General features: G+C 34.2%; 1 protein-coding gene across 1 annotated transcript; it reads left to right on the plus strand.

Moving 5' to 3' along the window:
* The first annotated feature begins 299 nt into the window (after positions 1-299).
* On the plus strand, positions 300-10,426 carry LOC130827216 (uncharacterized). Its single transcript, XM_057692873.1, has 9 exons — positions 300-456; positions 5,249-5,453; positions 5,541-5,631; positions 7,205-7,350; positions 7,503-7,746; positions 7,992-8,096; positions 8,182-8,364; positions 9,472-9,673; positions 9,945-10,426. Exons 1-9 carry the CDS (start codon positions 300-302, stop codon positions 10,424-10,426), a joined length of 1,815 nt encoding a protein of 604 aa, XP_057548856.1.
* Positions 10,427-14,161: the final 3,735 nt, after the last annotated feature.

The following is a 14,161-nucleotide window of genomic DNA, read 5'->3' on the forward strand; positions in this document are numbered from 1 at the left end:
GCGGACCGAGCCTGACGGGTAGCCCGCCCATGAACAGCTCTAGTTCAAACATTATTTATTATTTGAATTGTTAATATATAATTGCTTATTTACTTCAAAATTTTCACGAATAACTTCAAGCTAATATCCAACCTAATTTAACAGTCCGACGTTACCCTTCGCCCGGCGGATTTGTCATATGATCATTTCATATGTGCTCCAAAATTATCGGATAAATATATAATCTCCTTCACAACTAAATCACAAGTCAATCGTTATTAAATTTCTCTCTCCAAATCCCTAATTTAAGCTGCGCATCCATGGAAGAAATCTGCATTTACAGAGACCCTAATGCACTAATCGAAGACCGTATAAAAGACCTAATTTCTCGAATGACTTTACAAGAGAAGTTAGCTCAAATGACTCAAATCGAACGTCGTGTTGCTTCTCCTTTTGCGCTCAAACACCTCGGAATTGGTAAGTTTTTCTCTCTCCTAGGGATTTTTTGTGTGTAATGTTTTCCAGATTTATGTTAAGTTATTGTTATGTCAGTTGAGATTAGATGTAGAGTGTTATGTTTCTTGAATTCGGAATGGGAAAATACTTGCTTTCGCAAACAAATTAAGTTTATGTAGACGATGAACAGAAAAAAAAACGTGGAGCCTAAGCTTATTTGTGCTTATTGAAATGATTTATGCTATATGGGGGCAGCAAGCCATTATATTTTGAGTTTCTAATAGAGTGTATAAGGGTGCAAACGCTTGTAATTATATTTTGTTTTGAGTTTTGAGTTTTGAGGTGACTTTGATTTTGTATGTGGGCTCTTTGGTGTTTTTGTTTTTGCGTCTCAGTAGCCTATTGTTAGCATTGAAGGAAAATATACTGTTAATAAATATGATACGTGACATACGTGACATTAATCTTGAAATTCTAAGTCATACGCCGAAGTTATGTCTTCTAAGTTATGTATCTTTAGTATCTTGAAAATTTTAATTTTTTAACAATCAAACTCTTAATAGCTATGTTTAGTTGCTGTAATTTAGTTAAGCTGGGATAAGTAGCTAATTGATTATTCAACTCGAGTCATGATAGGTGGTTTTGTGACTTCTGCATCATAGTGATCATGGGTGGTTATTCATAGTGATCATGGGTGGTTATTCAAGTCATGGGGGCACTCTTTGCAAGTAATTAGCAATGGAAAAAACCAACCAATTGTGGAGTCATGTGATGGCCGGTAATGGGAAGAGTTGTAGGAAGTCACTTGGAAGTTATTTTACACATGGAGATAATGGAAAAATCATCGCAAGCACTTGCAACCGGTTGTACCAACCGTACCCCGTCAGGTCGTCACATATTCTAAGATTTATGCTCTTATAAATATGTAATGCCACATCATGTACAAGGTTGTTGAATGTAATGAAAATTTGAATTTTTGTTCAACATTTGCCTTAATTGAAATCTTGGATTAGAATTCCGTTAAGAAGTTCCTCTGCTGGCGCCTTACATGTGTCTTGAGGAGCGTTATATTTTATGGTGGTGTGTCTGTATCCCCCTAATATCTAGAGTTAGTCAATTATCCTTTTAATCTACATCCAAATTTGCTTCCTATTTTATAAGTTCATGGTGTTTTTGTATCGAACTTGTTCATCTGCTTGCAATCCTAATTCACCTTCAAATCTCTCATTTTCCTTACGCGTTTATCCTTCAATTTTCACTAAAATTCTGTCCCATAATTCCATCCCTCATATCATTATATCCCTTGTTTCATTGCTCAAAGCATCCAATTTTGCTCAACAAATCACATACTTAGTTATTAACAAAGTAATCTAGGTCATTATGGGATTTACTTAACCCAAAGGAATCATATCTTAAACCATAACCTCTAAAATGGGTCGTTACATTTAAACTTAACTATAATAACTAATCTCAATCTCAAACAACTAAACCAAAGACCAAAATATCATCACAAGTAACTATAATAATCCAAAGTAGTCAACATAACCAAATCTACTACACAGTTTGACATGGCCAACTACAACATATATACTCTAATCCAAAAGAATCTTCAAGTATACTATAATCACCTTTGCTATCCATTCTTTCAAGACTGGTACCGATACGTAAGCAATTAAAAATAAAGTAAACAACCGGAGGTCAGTTTTAATTGAATGAGGAGAAACAAGTCAAAAAAAGGCATAAATTAAAAAAAAAAGGATACAATTGAAAGGCAAAAAGACTTAAAAACAACATCACTGGTCGTGAATGCGTTTGCAGAAACAACTAAGGTGTCGTGGAAAACGACTATAATGGAGTAATAATGTGAAGTAAGGCCAATACGATGTGATTTTTGAAAAACAGAAATCACAGAAGGGGAGTTTTGAACGTATAACTGCATTTTTGTTGTTGAACTACTATTATTATGTAATAATATGCCTATAGCTATTATAATTGCAATATTTGGAGTTCTTTAGTGTATAATTTAACTCACTAGTTATTAATTAATTATTTTTTTTATCAACAAAAATTTTGAGTTTCTATAATTTAAGCGATCGTATTAATTAAAATTAATAGTATTAATGAAATTTTATCATGGAGACATATAACGTTGTAACAATGAAATATCGTTATAGCAATGAAAAAACGGACATTACACGTTACATAACAGTCAACGCGACATTTGACTGTGAAAGTTCTCACATCGTTGTATATCGGGATTTAACATCGTAGCAACTCTCAAATAGGTGTTACGTAAAGTAATGGTAGAGTTTTTATTCATGTTGTGTGCTAGGAATCTAGTTTGAGAGGTACCCTATAGCTCTAAGGCTATGTCTATCTCTCGGATGAGGCTAGTCTATATTTCAATGACAACTTGCCTCGAAACTGGGAATAGAGGATAAAATCTCCCTATACTCCATCAACGACCCGATCCATTGACTCACATCATAAAGCCAACATTAGTAACTCAACCAAGATCCTATTCTAAAAAGCCAACATTTAACATCATATAGTTGCTTCCAAATGTGCCCAGGAATCTGAAGTTACCTAAGACTCAAAAATATATATATATAAATGTATATATATATAAATGTATATATATATAAATATATATGTATATATATATATATGTATATATATATATATGTATATATATATATATGTATATATATATATATGTATATATATATATATATATATATATATATATATATATATATATATATATATATATATATATATATATATATATATATATATATATAATCAATCTACTCAAGGATACAACATATTAAAAGTCAAGATTGTCTTAGACTTATCAACTCCAAATGCCAACTTGAGAGATAATATTAACATCGCAATATAAGCACTTAGGTATTCATTCTCAAATCATAACACAACTCAAGACCTTAATTTTCTTATTACATAACCCAAGTCATGGAACAACACCAAAAATATCACTTACATATCCCTAATATTAAAAATTATTAACTTATGTAAAATGTGAAATATATGAAGGTGATTCATTAGGTAGGAAAAATCATGGAATTCAATTTGTTAATAAGTGTAATGAATTGAGGTAAATAGTCAAATACACAAAAAACATTCAAGAACACTAGTATACCAAGGTTGAAAAAATTTAATCAAAAAACAAAGAGAATAAGAACATATTTAATAAAAGAGAGGGTTAAAACAAAATTGGGATTAAGCTTTCGATTACCTACTCCAATTTGAGGGATAAACAGCTGCAAATGATAAAAATGTTCAATCCAAGGCATCAGACCGCAAAAATTCTCTAATGGCTACCCATTTGCATTTGTTTTTCAACCTATTTTCACAAATATCAAAAGCTTTTTTAGTTTGATGAATTCTTTTGATGTACTTAACATAGAAATGAGATAGACTAAACCATGATGAACTTAGTTGTGATGATGGGCAAGGTACGAAGATGGGAAGGGAAGCAACGTTGTCTGATGGGAGCCAAAGTGATGGCTCAAATCTTGAGAAGGGAATGGGGTCAGGGATGTTTATTCGAAAGAGGAGGAAAAATTACTTTCTTAGTATGCCCATAGAATAAAAATCACGGCCGCGGATGCTTTTGCGAAAATGGCGATGGTGTCACGAAAAACGACTATAATGGAGTAATAACATGAATCGCGATTAATATGGTGTGATTTTTGAAAAAAAAAAAATCACATAAGGGGAGTTTTGAACTTATATTTGTATTTTTGTTGTTGAACTACTATTATTATGCAATAATATGCCTATAGCTATTATAATTACAATATTTGAGGTTCTTTGAGTGTATAAGTATTTAACTTGTTAGTTATTAATTAATTATTTTATTTACTAATGAAAATTATGAGTAACTATAATTAAAGTGATTGTAATAATTAAAGTTAATGGGTATTAAAGGAATTTTAACATGGAGAAACATAACATTCTAATGGTGAAATATCATTATAAAGGTAATATGAGGGGCATTACACGTTACGTATCAGTCAACGCGACATTTTGACCGTGAAAGTTTATGCACCATTATATTACGGGATTTGATGTTGTGGAAGCTCTCAAACATGTTCCATAACGGGCTGTACGTAACGTAATGGGAGAGTTTTTATTCAATGGGTATGCCTGATTCAAAAGTGTTAAATGGCTTCAAGGAAGAAAGAAAAAAGAAGAAAACAAAAAGGAAAATAAATTAATTGATTAGTATGGTTATTTCCCTTTATTTTACTATAAGGACTTGGCCTAATATTATCTACTTATTCTCTTTGTTCTATTCAACTCATCCAAACTCAATTTTATATTTGACCCAATAATCTTACCTTTTAATAATTTTTTTTGAAATATATACATGCCTCCTTCTTAAACTTTTCCCTCTGTCTCTTTTGTGTGTAATCTTCAAGGAGTAAGCTTTGCATACAACGTATATGTAGAGTATTTTGTTATTGGACTTGCACGCAACAAAACTTACTAGACGTATGAAGCTCCTTTTTTACCTCCTTTGCTGTATGTAGAGTATTTGTTGATGAATTTGTAATTGTTCTTACATGCAACAAAACCCACACAAGAGGAGACTGTACCACGCACAAATCTGATGAGGTTCCATCCTAAAACAAATTAGTAATAGAAAAAGTAGTACATCAAGCTTATTTGTTAGTCACCTCCTTTTTAATTCTTTTTGTATAATCACATGTATGTTATTTTTCAATATTTGTCATAAAAAATTTAATGTAATGGTTTATTATTTATTTGTTTATTTATTTTGCAGGTAGTATACTAAGTGCTGGAGGAAGTGCACCTTTTGAGAAAGCCGTTTCTTCAGATTGGGCTGATATGGTAGATGGTTTTCAGAAATTGGCAATGGAATCACGGTTAGGTATTCCGATTATTTATGGTGTTGATGCGGTTCATGGTAATAATAATGTTTATGGTGCTACTATTTTTCCTCACAATGTTAATCTTGGTGCCACTAGGTTAGTTGATTGATTACCTGGTTTTGAAAAGTTTTTTTTGAGTTTAATTTATGGAAAGATGGTGAATTACTTGAGTTCTTTATGTAGAGATGCAGATTTAGCTTATAGAATTGGGGTTGCAACTGCACTGGAGGTTAGAGCTAGTGGAGCTCATTACACCTTTGCTCCTTGTGTAGCTGTAAGTAAATTTTACGCAAGAATCAATTAGTTGTAAGGTTCATTTTAGTTTGAGGATATAAATGCTATAGTCTGGTTTAGACTCCATTCTCATCAGATTATTTTTTTCGAGGTGACCTTGGGAGTATTTTGCTAACTGAACTGAACTTTCATGTACTTTTGTTGAATTTAAGTTATTTTTACCGATTCTAGTTGTTCTTTCCTTTGCGGTTATTTTGCTTTTACTTAAATTTATTTTTTGAAGGTGAAAAGAAGGGACCGTGGCATTTTCACAACAATGCGTCTTGTTATTGATATATAAATTGATTTGATTTTATTGTTTCAAGTTGAAGAGAACGGGAAAATAACATTTTCACTACAATGTGTCTTGTCATTGATTTATAAACCAAAATCTGACATGGTTTTTATTGGCATATTTTAACACAATAGAATTTATATGTTGTCTCACATAATGTGAGCATGTATGAGTTAATCCATATTGGAGATATGTTGAGCAACCACTACTAAAATAAAGGAGTAACCAATTGCTAGATTGGTTTTGCGCTAGAACCTTCACATGATTCTTGATTGTGACTAGTATTATCTTCCTTTATAGAGATGTAGGTGACCTAGGCTCAATTTCAATTCCATCTTGAAAGTTTGACTTGATATTAGAGCCAGAGCCAGGATGAGTTTGTTTATTGTCACGAGTTTTAAGATTATTAAAATTTGGTAATGGTTCAACCTATGTAGATTTCTATTTCCAATAACAAAGGGTCATTTTTTTAGGGTTTCATAGTCTAATTTCATTTGGCAACAAGATATTTTGTGTCACTCTCATACAAATGGAGATAAACTTACCCTTCTTCACTTTGGCTCGCAATTAGATTGACTTCCTTCTCTTTTGTTGATGTGTTGTAGGTCTTATGCAATGTTTTGGCATAAATTAATGCAAAGTGCTCCTAGATCATTCATAATTAATAGTATTTATCTTAAACTTGCATATTAATTGGATAGAATAATCACTAATTAGGTTGTAAATCTTGCTATTCTTGTGGAGATAATGAAGTTGCTATTTCTATTAAGAAGTATGGTAGTTTTTAAAGCCTAAATGGAGTAGGATACTTCAAAAAACTCATTGGCATACAAGTTTGCATTCTTTAGAACATCTCTAGATTGCATCCCTTGTTCCATTGGGGCCAAAGATTATAGGTCTTTGGTTTATGATTATGATGGACCGTAGTAAAATGGATCATCAAATCATGTGTTTCTTATTTATGTGAATTTGAAGATGATATTTGCTAGTAAGGGTCAATAAAAAATAACCTTTTTGTTATTGCTAACAAAGGTATAACAAGGCTAAGATTTCGTACTTCTAACCCCCAAACCCCACCCAAGGTGGGAGCCACTTAATAGCATTGGGGTTATGAATGTTGTTCAAGAACATCTTTAGATTGAATTTGGTACTCTAGAGAAACCAAGTTGGTGATAGATTTTTGGGTTGAATATAGTTTTTATCTTTAACTGCTATCATCTGTCAGAATAAGGAGAACGAAGATCATTTTGTTGTTTTTTCTTTTAATTACTTTTTTTAGGTATGCAGAGACCCAAGATGGGGAAGATGCTATGAGAGCTATAGTGAGGACACTCAAATTGTGAAGAAAATGACATCAATTGTATCAGGGCTGCAGGGGAATCCACCTAAGGAACACTTAAATGGATACCCATTTCTGGCTGGAAGGTGAGGGAAAAGTCATCCCTACTAATCCTCCCATTGAGCTAGCCTATTGGCTAGTTGTGGAGGTCCCTGCCGAATTTAGTACCTTATACATTAATTTATAGCATGGTTCTGAAGTTTTATTGTACTGAAATCACATGTATGTTTGATTCCAGAAAGAATGTGATTGCTTGTGCCAAACACTTTGTTGGTGATGGAGGAACACATAAAGGCATAAATGAAGGGAATACTATCTCTTCATATAAAGATTTAGCAAGGATCCATATGGCGCCTTATCTGGACTGTATTCCTCAGGGAGTTTGTACTGTCATGGCTTCCTATTCTAGTTGGAATGGACAAAAGCTACATGCTGATCGTTTTCTTCTCACGGAAATCCTTAAAGATAAGCTGGGCTTTAAGGTATGTGGTCATATTTGCATTTATTTATGTGGACTTGCATTGCCACACCTTTTCGAACCTACACAAGAACGTATTTTGCCGTTTTGATTTAGCTCTATCTCTTTCCCTTCAAATATAGCAATGAAGTTTTTCCGACTCCGCTGCAACATTTTCTGCCATTAGTTTGTTTTGGAAATTGGAATTGCTTGTATAAGGATCAAGTCGGGAAATGGGAACTAATGTCTCACCACATCGTTTCTGTGCAGGGATTTGTAATTTCAGATTGGGAGGGCATTGATAGACTTTGTGAACCTCAAGGTGCAGACTATCGTTTCTGTATTTCAGCTGCTGTCAATGCGGGAATTGATATGGTAAGGAAACTTGTAGGAAACTAAATGATAGAGCTTACTCTTTGTCTTATTTGTATCTTCCAATCATGATGAAGTGGAAACGCAGGTCATGGTTCCTTTTAGCTACGTGAAGTATATGAAGGAATTGACTAATCTTGTAGAATCAAAAGAGATACCGTTGTCTAGAATTAATGATGCTGTTGAACGCATTCTGAGGGTGAAGTTTGTGGCAGGGCTTTTTAAGCATCCTTACACTGACCGATCTTTGCTAGATACCGTTGGTTGCAAGGTTTGTTTCTGCAAAAGATTTCTTTTCTTTTAAAGTTTGAAACTGCTTTCTATGAAATTCTTATTCATAGTGTAAACTTAAAATAGCTGGCAAAGATATTTATCAAATAATAAGGACCTTGTATAGTTTATTATATGACTGCCTGAGTAAGTCTCTAAAGTTAGGCAGAAAGTCCATAGTCCATACAAAATGCATTCCTCCTGACGTACCCAAAGACCAACACTAGAAAAATTCAAAGTATGTATTCCTGCACCCTTCAAACCATCTCCCCATCAGGGGCTAGGGCACTTACATGTTGCTCATCCAGTGCTTCCCTGCTCAACCACTTATTTTTTCATTATTAGTTTCTAAATACCTCCTCATATCGCACTTAATCAACAATGTTTGAGTGGTTGACTGTGAATTAACCATAGCACCACCAACAACAATGCCAAACCCTGAATATGATGTGGGTTACATGAACATAAACAACATTAACGTGAGAGATTTTCTTCATCCAAGATTATACTTTTTTCAGACTATTTAATACTGATCTAAAAAAATCATTTCAATAATCATCCATATATAATATTTTTCGTTATCCATTATTATCTATCTATTAAAATAATGTATCCTTAAAATATTTCTAGGATACGTAGACCTCCTTGTTCTTCACTTGTGACATGTGGCCTTGGGTTTCTAATCATCAAAAATATCCTAAAGAGATCTAAATACATGGAATCTTAATTCTATGGTTGGTTGAGGAGCTCTCACCTTTTTTGGTCTGTTTATATCCCAGTACATTAGTGCCAAAACCTCCATCCGTGGGCATTTTAAGTAATCTTCTCTCTGCGTCTGTTAGTTATCATTAGAAAAAATTCAAAAATCAGGCAACTTTCTCCTACATGACTAGTATGTCGTTAAATGAATATTCTCCCATCCTGATGGCTTTCTTTTCCATTAACATACTCTCTGGAAAACTATTTGTTACATTACTCTATATTTCTTGACCTTTCTTTCAATAACAATGGGGCTTTTACATGAAATGGTGTCCATTCATGCATGTCCTCGATGCTGAAAGTTTTTCTGCTTGCCTTAATTAGAACTAACTGATTGGCTTGGGGTCAGTTGCATCGGGAGCTAGGCCGTGAAGCAGTCCGGAAATCTATGGTCCTCCTGAAAAATGGAAAAGATTCAAATATTCCATTTCTTCCATTGGAGAAGAATGCCAAAAAAATTCTTGTTTCTGGAACACATGCTGACAATCTTGGGTATCAATGTGGTGGGTGGACTAAAACGTGGGATGGAGTTGGTGGCAGAATTACTCTTGGTATATATTTTTTAACATTATTTTTCCGCATGTGCTCTATTATGATGTTCAATCTTCCCCCTCCTGACTCTTTGTGTCACAGCTTAATGTTGACCTTGAGCTGGAAGAGGGGGACTTTTTGTGTAATGCAAATTTTATTGTAAATGTAATGTGGCATATTGTCCACTTGATGTTTTTGGTTGTTAATTATTGATCATCTATGGTGATTGATAACTCTGGAAAATAATCGTTGAATTCAGAGTTTCAAAGTGGTGTGTCATTTATTTTTCAGGCACTACAATCTTGGATGCTATTAGAGGAGCTGTTGGTGAAAACAGTCAAGTAATCTTTGAAGAGATACCATCACCTGATACCTTGGCAAGAGGAGATTTTGATATTGCCATTGTAGCTGTTGGTGAAACTCCATATGCTGAGTTTACAGGGGACAATGGGGTGCTCAATATTCCTTTTAATGGAGCTGAGTTGATTAGTGCAGTTGCAGATAAATTTCCTACACTTGTCATTTTGGTTTCGGGAAGGCCTTTAGTTTTAGAGCCGTGGCTTTTGCAGAAGATAGATGCTTTGGTTGCTGCATTTTTGCCTGGAAGTGAAGGATATGGAGTAGCTGATGTTCTATTTGGAGCTTATGAATTTGAGGGTCAACTTCCTGTTTCGTGGTTCAAAAGTGTCGATCAACTGCCATTAGATTCTGCACAGAATGCATATCAACCTTTATTCCCCTTGGGTTTTGGATTGAAAACCCAAAACTTGTGATGTATATAATTTGATGAATTTGAGTATCTGGACTCGCCATTGTACCCAGGATAGTATTATTGTGAATTAATAAGAGCTTTTGGTTCTGGTTGATAATATGTCGTTTTCCCATCTGGCTCTATCCCTTTTGCAAATTTAAACCAACACAATTATGAGGCCAAGTCTTTTTCCTTAGATTCAGATCCTCTCATTCATCAAGTTTGGAGTTTGAACTGTGATTTGCACTGATTATTGATGTATTAGTGACCTGGTACGTGATCTGCATCGTCAACTTTGTAATTCTGTCTGTCTTACGAAACAGGCTCGTGAAGGCTGTCTTTGTTGGTGCTCTGCATAAATCAGCGAATCATACAAGGCGTGTTCTCTCTCTTGCTATTCTAATGAAGCCTTCATTGTTATATATACAAAATCCTTTTCCCTTCTTTCACATTAGCAAATATGGGTTTCAATGAAGTTTTCATTTATTATTGGCATGGAGAATAGTGATAAACAAAGCCGCATTGTATCTTATCAGCCAGATGGCAAAGGTTTTACATCTAGAAAACTAAAATTTTCTGCATCACCGAATGTCCGGCGTTAAGGGAATCTCATGGTTTTGGGCTTTCTGGCCGATCTTTCGGTAGGACAACCGCATCAACCTTAAGGCGTCTAACACTTGGGTCATGCTATAAAAGTGTGCTGTGTGCATAAGTGCCAATTGTGGGAGAAAGCCTTACTGGGGCAAGCAGTGGGGCTAGTCAACAGGTGCACGTGAGTGACTACCTTTTTGGAGTAAGCCAAACGGTCCGCACGTGACATTGTGCTCCCTCCATCCCTTCAAGTTTTCTGAACTTTCTGAAATGTTCTCACATCTGGAATGGCCAAAGGGATGGAAGGAGCAACATAGAGAAAATAATGTAGAGAAAAAGTGAGTTTTTCATCTATCTATACTTGAGTTCTATGTTGTGTTAACAGGCCTGCTTGTACATAAGAGTAGTTGCTACTTGCCTAATAATGGAAGATCATATTGGAACTAGAAGTGTCGGTGTAAGGGCATTCAAAAATCCCTGCCAGGAACTTCACCATAAGGTTTTATTAAACAGGATCATCAATCCTAGAGGTATCTCATTCGATCCACAAGATGCATAGTCATTTAACACGAGCATGTTTTTAATACAGTAAATTTCACCTGGATGATTAATTGATTATCAAGTGTATGGAAGAAGCAAGTTTTAGTTTAGTAAACAATATAAGAAATCAACACAGTATAGATTAACAAGAGCGGCTTGAGAAGTACAGTATATCATGGAGCAATATAGTGAGCGGGAAATACATAACTGTTGTAACTCTGCCGCTAAATCCACACATTGTTGTATTCCTGTTCAGAGGAAGATGTTTTGGGCGATTTCCATCTTTCAGTAGCACCATAGTCTTTCAGTAAAAGACCTTTAGCAATAAGGATGTTGTCATCAGTTAGTGCTCTACCAAAATCTGCTGATCAATTCTGGTATCACTCGTATCTGGTATGTCCTCTTATATCTGTCATCTGGATTTTTCGAAAATTCCGTACTTGTCATATTTACTCTATTTTTTTTAAGTGAATCCAAATTCCAAAAAAAAAAAATGTCACATCTCAAGGAGATATAATGCCTGGAGGAAAATGAAATTAGTTTTAGCCTTGCATTACTTCCAGAAATATTTGTCTTGTGTTGCCATAATTGAGTATGCATATGCTAGTGTCCTAAATAGTGACTAAACTATGTTTTGCTCCGATGATTAGATAAAATTTCTTTATTATTGGTCAGAAGTGGAATACTAGAATGCATGATTGCAAAATACAGAACCTTGTGTACGTAAAGCTGAAAGCATTTTGCTTAGTCTCCTTGGATGGCTGGATATCATTTTTTAAGGCCTGGAGTTGAACAATATGGCCTTGTTTAATTCACCTGATTTTTACTGATTCAAACTAAGATTCATAAGCTCTAACGCCATGTTACAGATTGTAATGTTGCACAATTTTCGCATGAACAACAGACGCGAAATTAGGACAGAAAGAGAACAAACGTTTTCTTTGTATTTGGACTTAGAACTCTAGGATATAATAGAAGGGTTATATCCTAATAACCTTATCTGCCTAAGACTAACAAACTCATAACACATGCAACTTAAGAAGCTGAGAGTCTGAGTCTATATAACATGTTCAATCAGCATATCCTTTTTCTGTTTGTACTGAAGTTTTGTGCCTCCTTTGCTATGATACTCAACATTACGTCACTTTGTCTAATAATTTGCCATGAGACACTTGATTTGTGGAAACAGAGGATAAAGATTCATAGTTTGATTATGGATTATAATGAACTATAAGTTTATTAAGTTACGTGCAATGTTTATTTGTGTAAAGTTATTAATTAATTTTGCTATCACGATTAAAGGGCCAACCGTAAACAACATTATCAGTACACAAGGACAAGATATTGTGTACATCCAATGCAACCATCCGAACTCCACTAATTTGGATACACAACTTGATGGCCTTAGAATAACGAAATATTGTTTTAGAAATGAAATGGGGATTTGAGGAGAAATTCACCAAAAATGCTATTAACAATAGAGAGTTATGAAAAGATTAAGCCATAAATTTTAATATATTGATATTTGCACCTGTGGTTGACAACAGTGATCAACATTGTTAGAATAAAGTGGCCAATGTGCTTTTAGGTGTGTGTAAGTAGGCTTTTTTGTTTTGTAAAGGAATGGCTAGTTCTCGCCTCTTAGGCTGCCGAATTCGATTAATTAGTTGATAGTAGCAGATAATTACACTTTGAAGGTGACAAGAAGTCTTCATACCTTTTTTTAATTTATTATTACAAGGTAGACTGAGGGAAAGAGTGCGCTTAATGAAAATCGAACTCGAAAAATTAATACTTGCTCTCCAACTAAGATAAGACCGGACTCTTTGGACATCTTAATGTTGCTCAACTTTTCGAGTTGTCATAGTAGTGGTTGTTGTAACGACATTTGATATTTCAAGGCTGAGAAACCATGGAAGCAAGACAATGAAATGGATATAGTAGGACGGAGGAATTAAGCCCTCACTATCCTAAGATCAAAGGTTTAAGCATCAACAAAGGAAGGGAGCAAAAAAGGGAATTTGGCTTTTATATTCACTTTGGTATTCTATTGATCTTGGGTTCTAAATCATTTCATCTTCATGAGTCCTTTACATCCTTAAAACTTTTATAAGTTTTGAATAGGTTTATAACTTAAAGATATGTTAGAATCATGTTCTTGTTTGTGGTATAAAAGTGTATCGGTATGTGTATTTGATTAAGTGAATTATAAAAGAATCGTTCATGACAAATGTTTAATTTACCATCTTTTGATTTTCTAGTTTAGTCGCTTTAACGGATAAAATTTGAATAAAGAAATATATGATAAAGTAGTACATATGTGTGTGTGGTTGTGTGATTTTAAGTATTCATGAATCTTAATAAAAAGGAAATCACTTGTGAAATTGTGCTCTTAAATTATCTGGTATAAGAACTCATGAGGCTTGAAGTAGCAAATGTATGTTAATAAATAAACATTAAATATAATATTAAAAACTGATGAAGGACGTTTTCTAGAAGAAAACGACAAGTCGCTCATGAAGGCCACAACTCGTCGCTAATGTTAGAACTGACAAAATTCAGCTCAGAGGGAAACGACGAGTCATTGCTTGTAGCGACGACTCGTCGCTAACGTTCTAGAAGCTTT

Source organism: Amaranthus tricolor, chromosome 11 (assembly GCF_026212465.1).
Source record: "Amaranthus tricolor cultivar Red isolate AtriRed21 chromosome 11, ASM2621246v1, whole genome shotgun sequence".
NCBI lineage: Eukaryota > Viridiplantae > Streptophyta > Magnoliopsida > Caryophyllales > Amaranthaceae > Amaranthus > Amaranthus tricolor.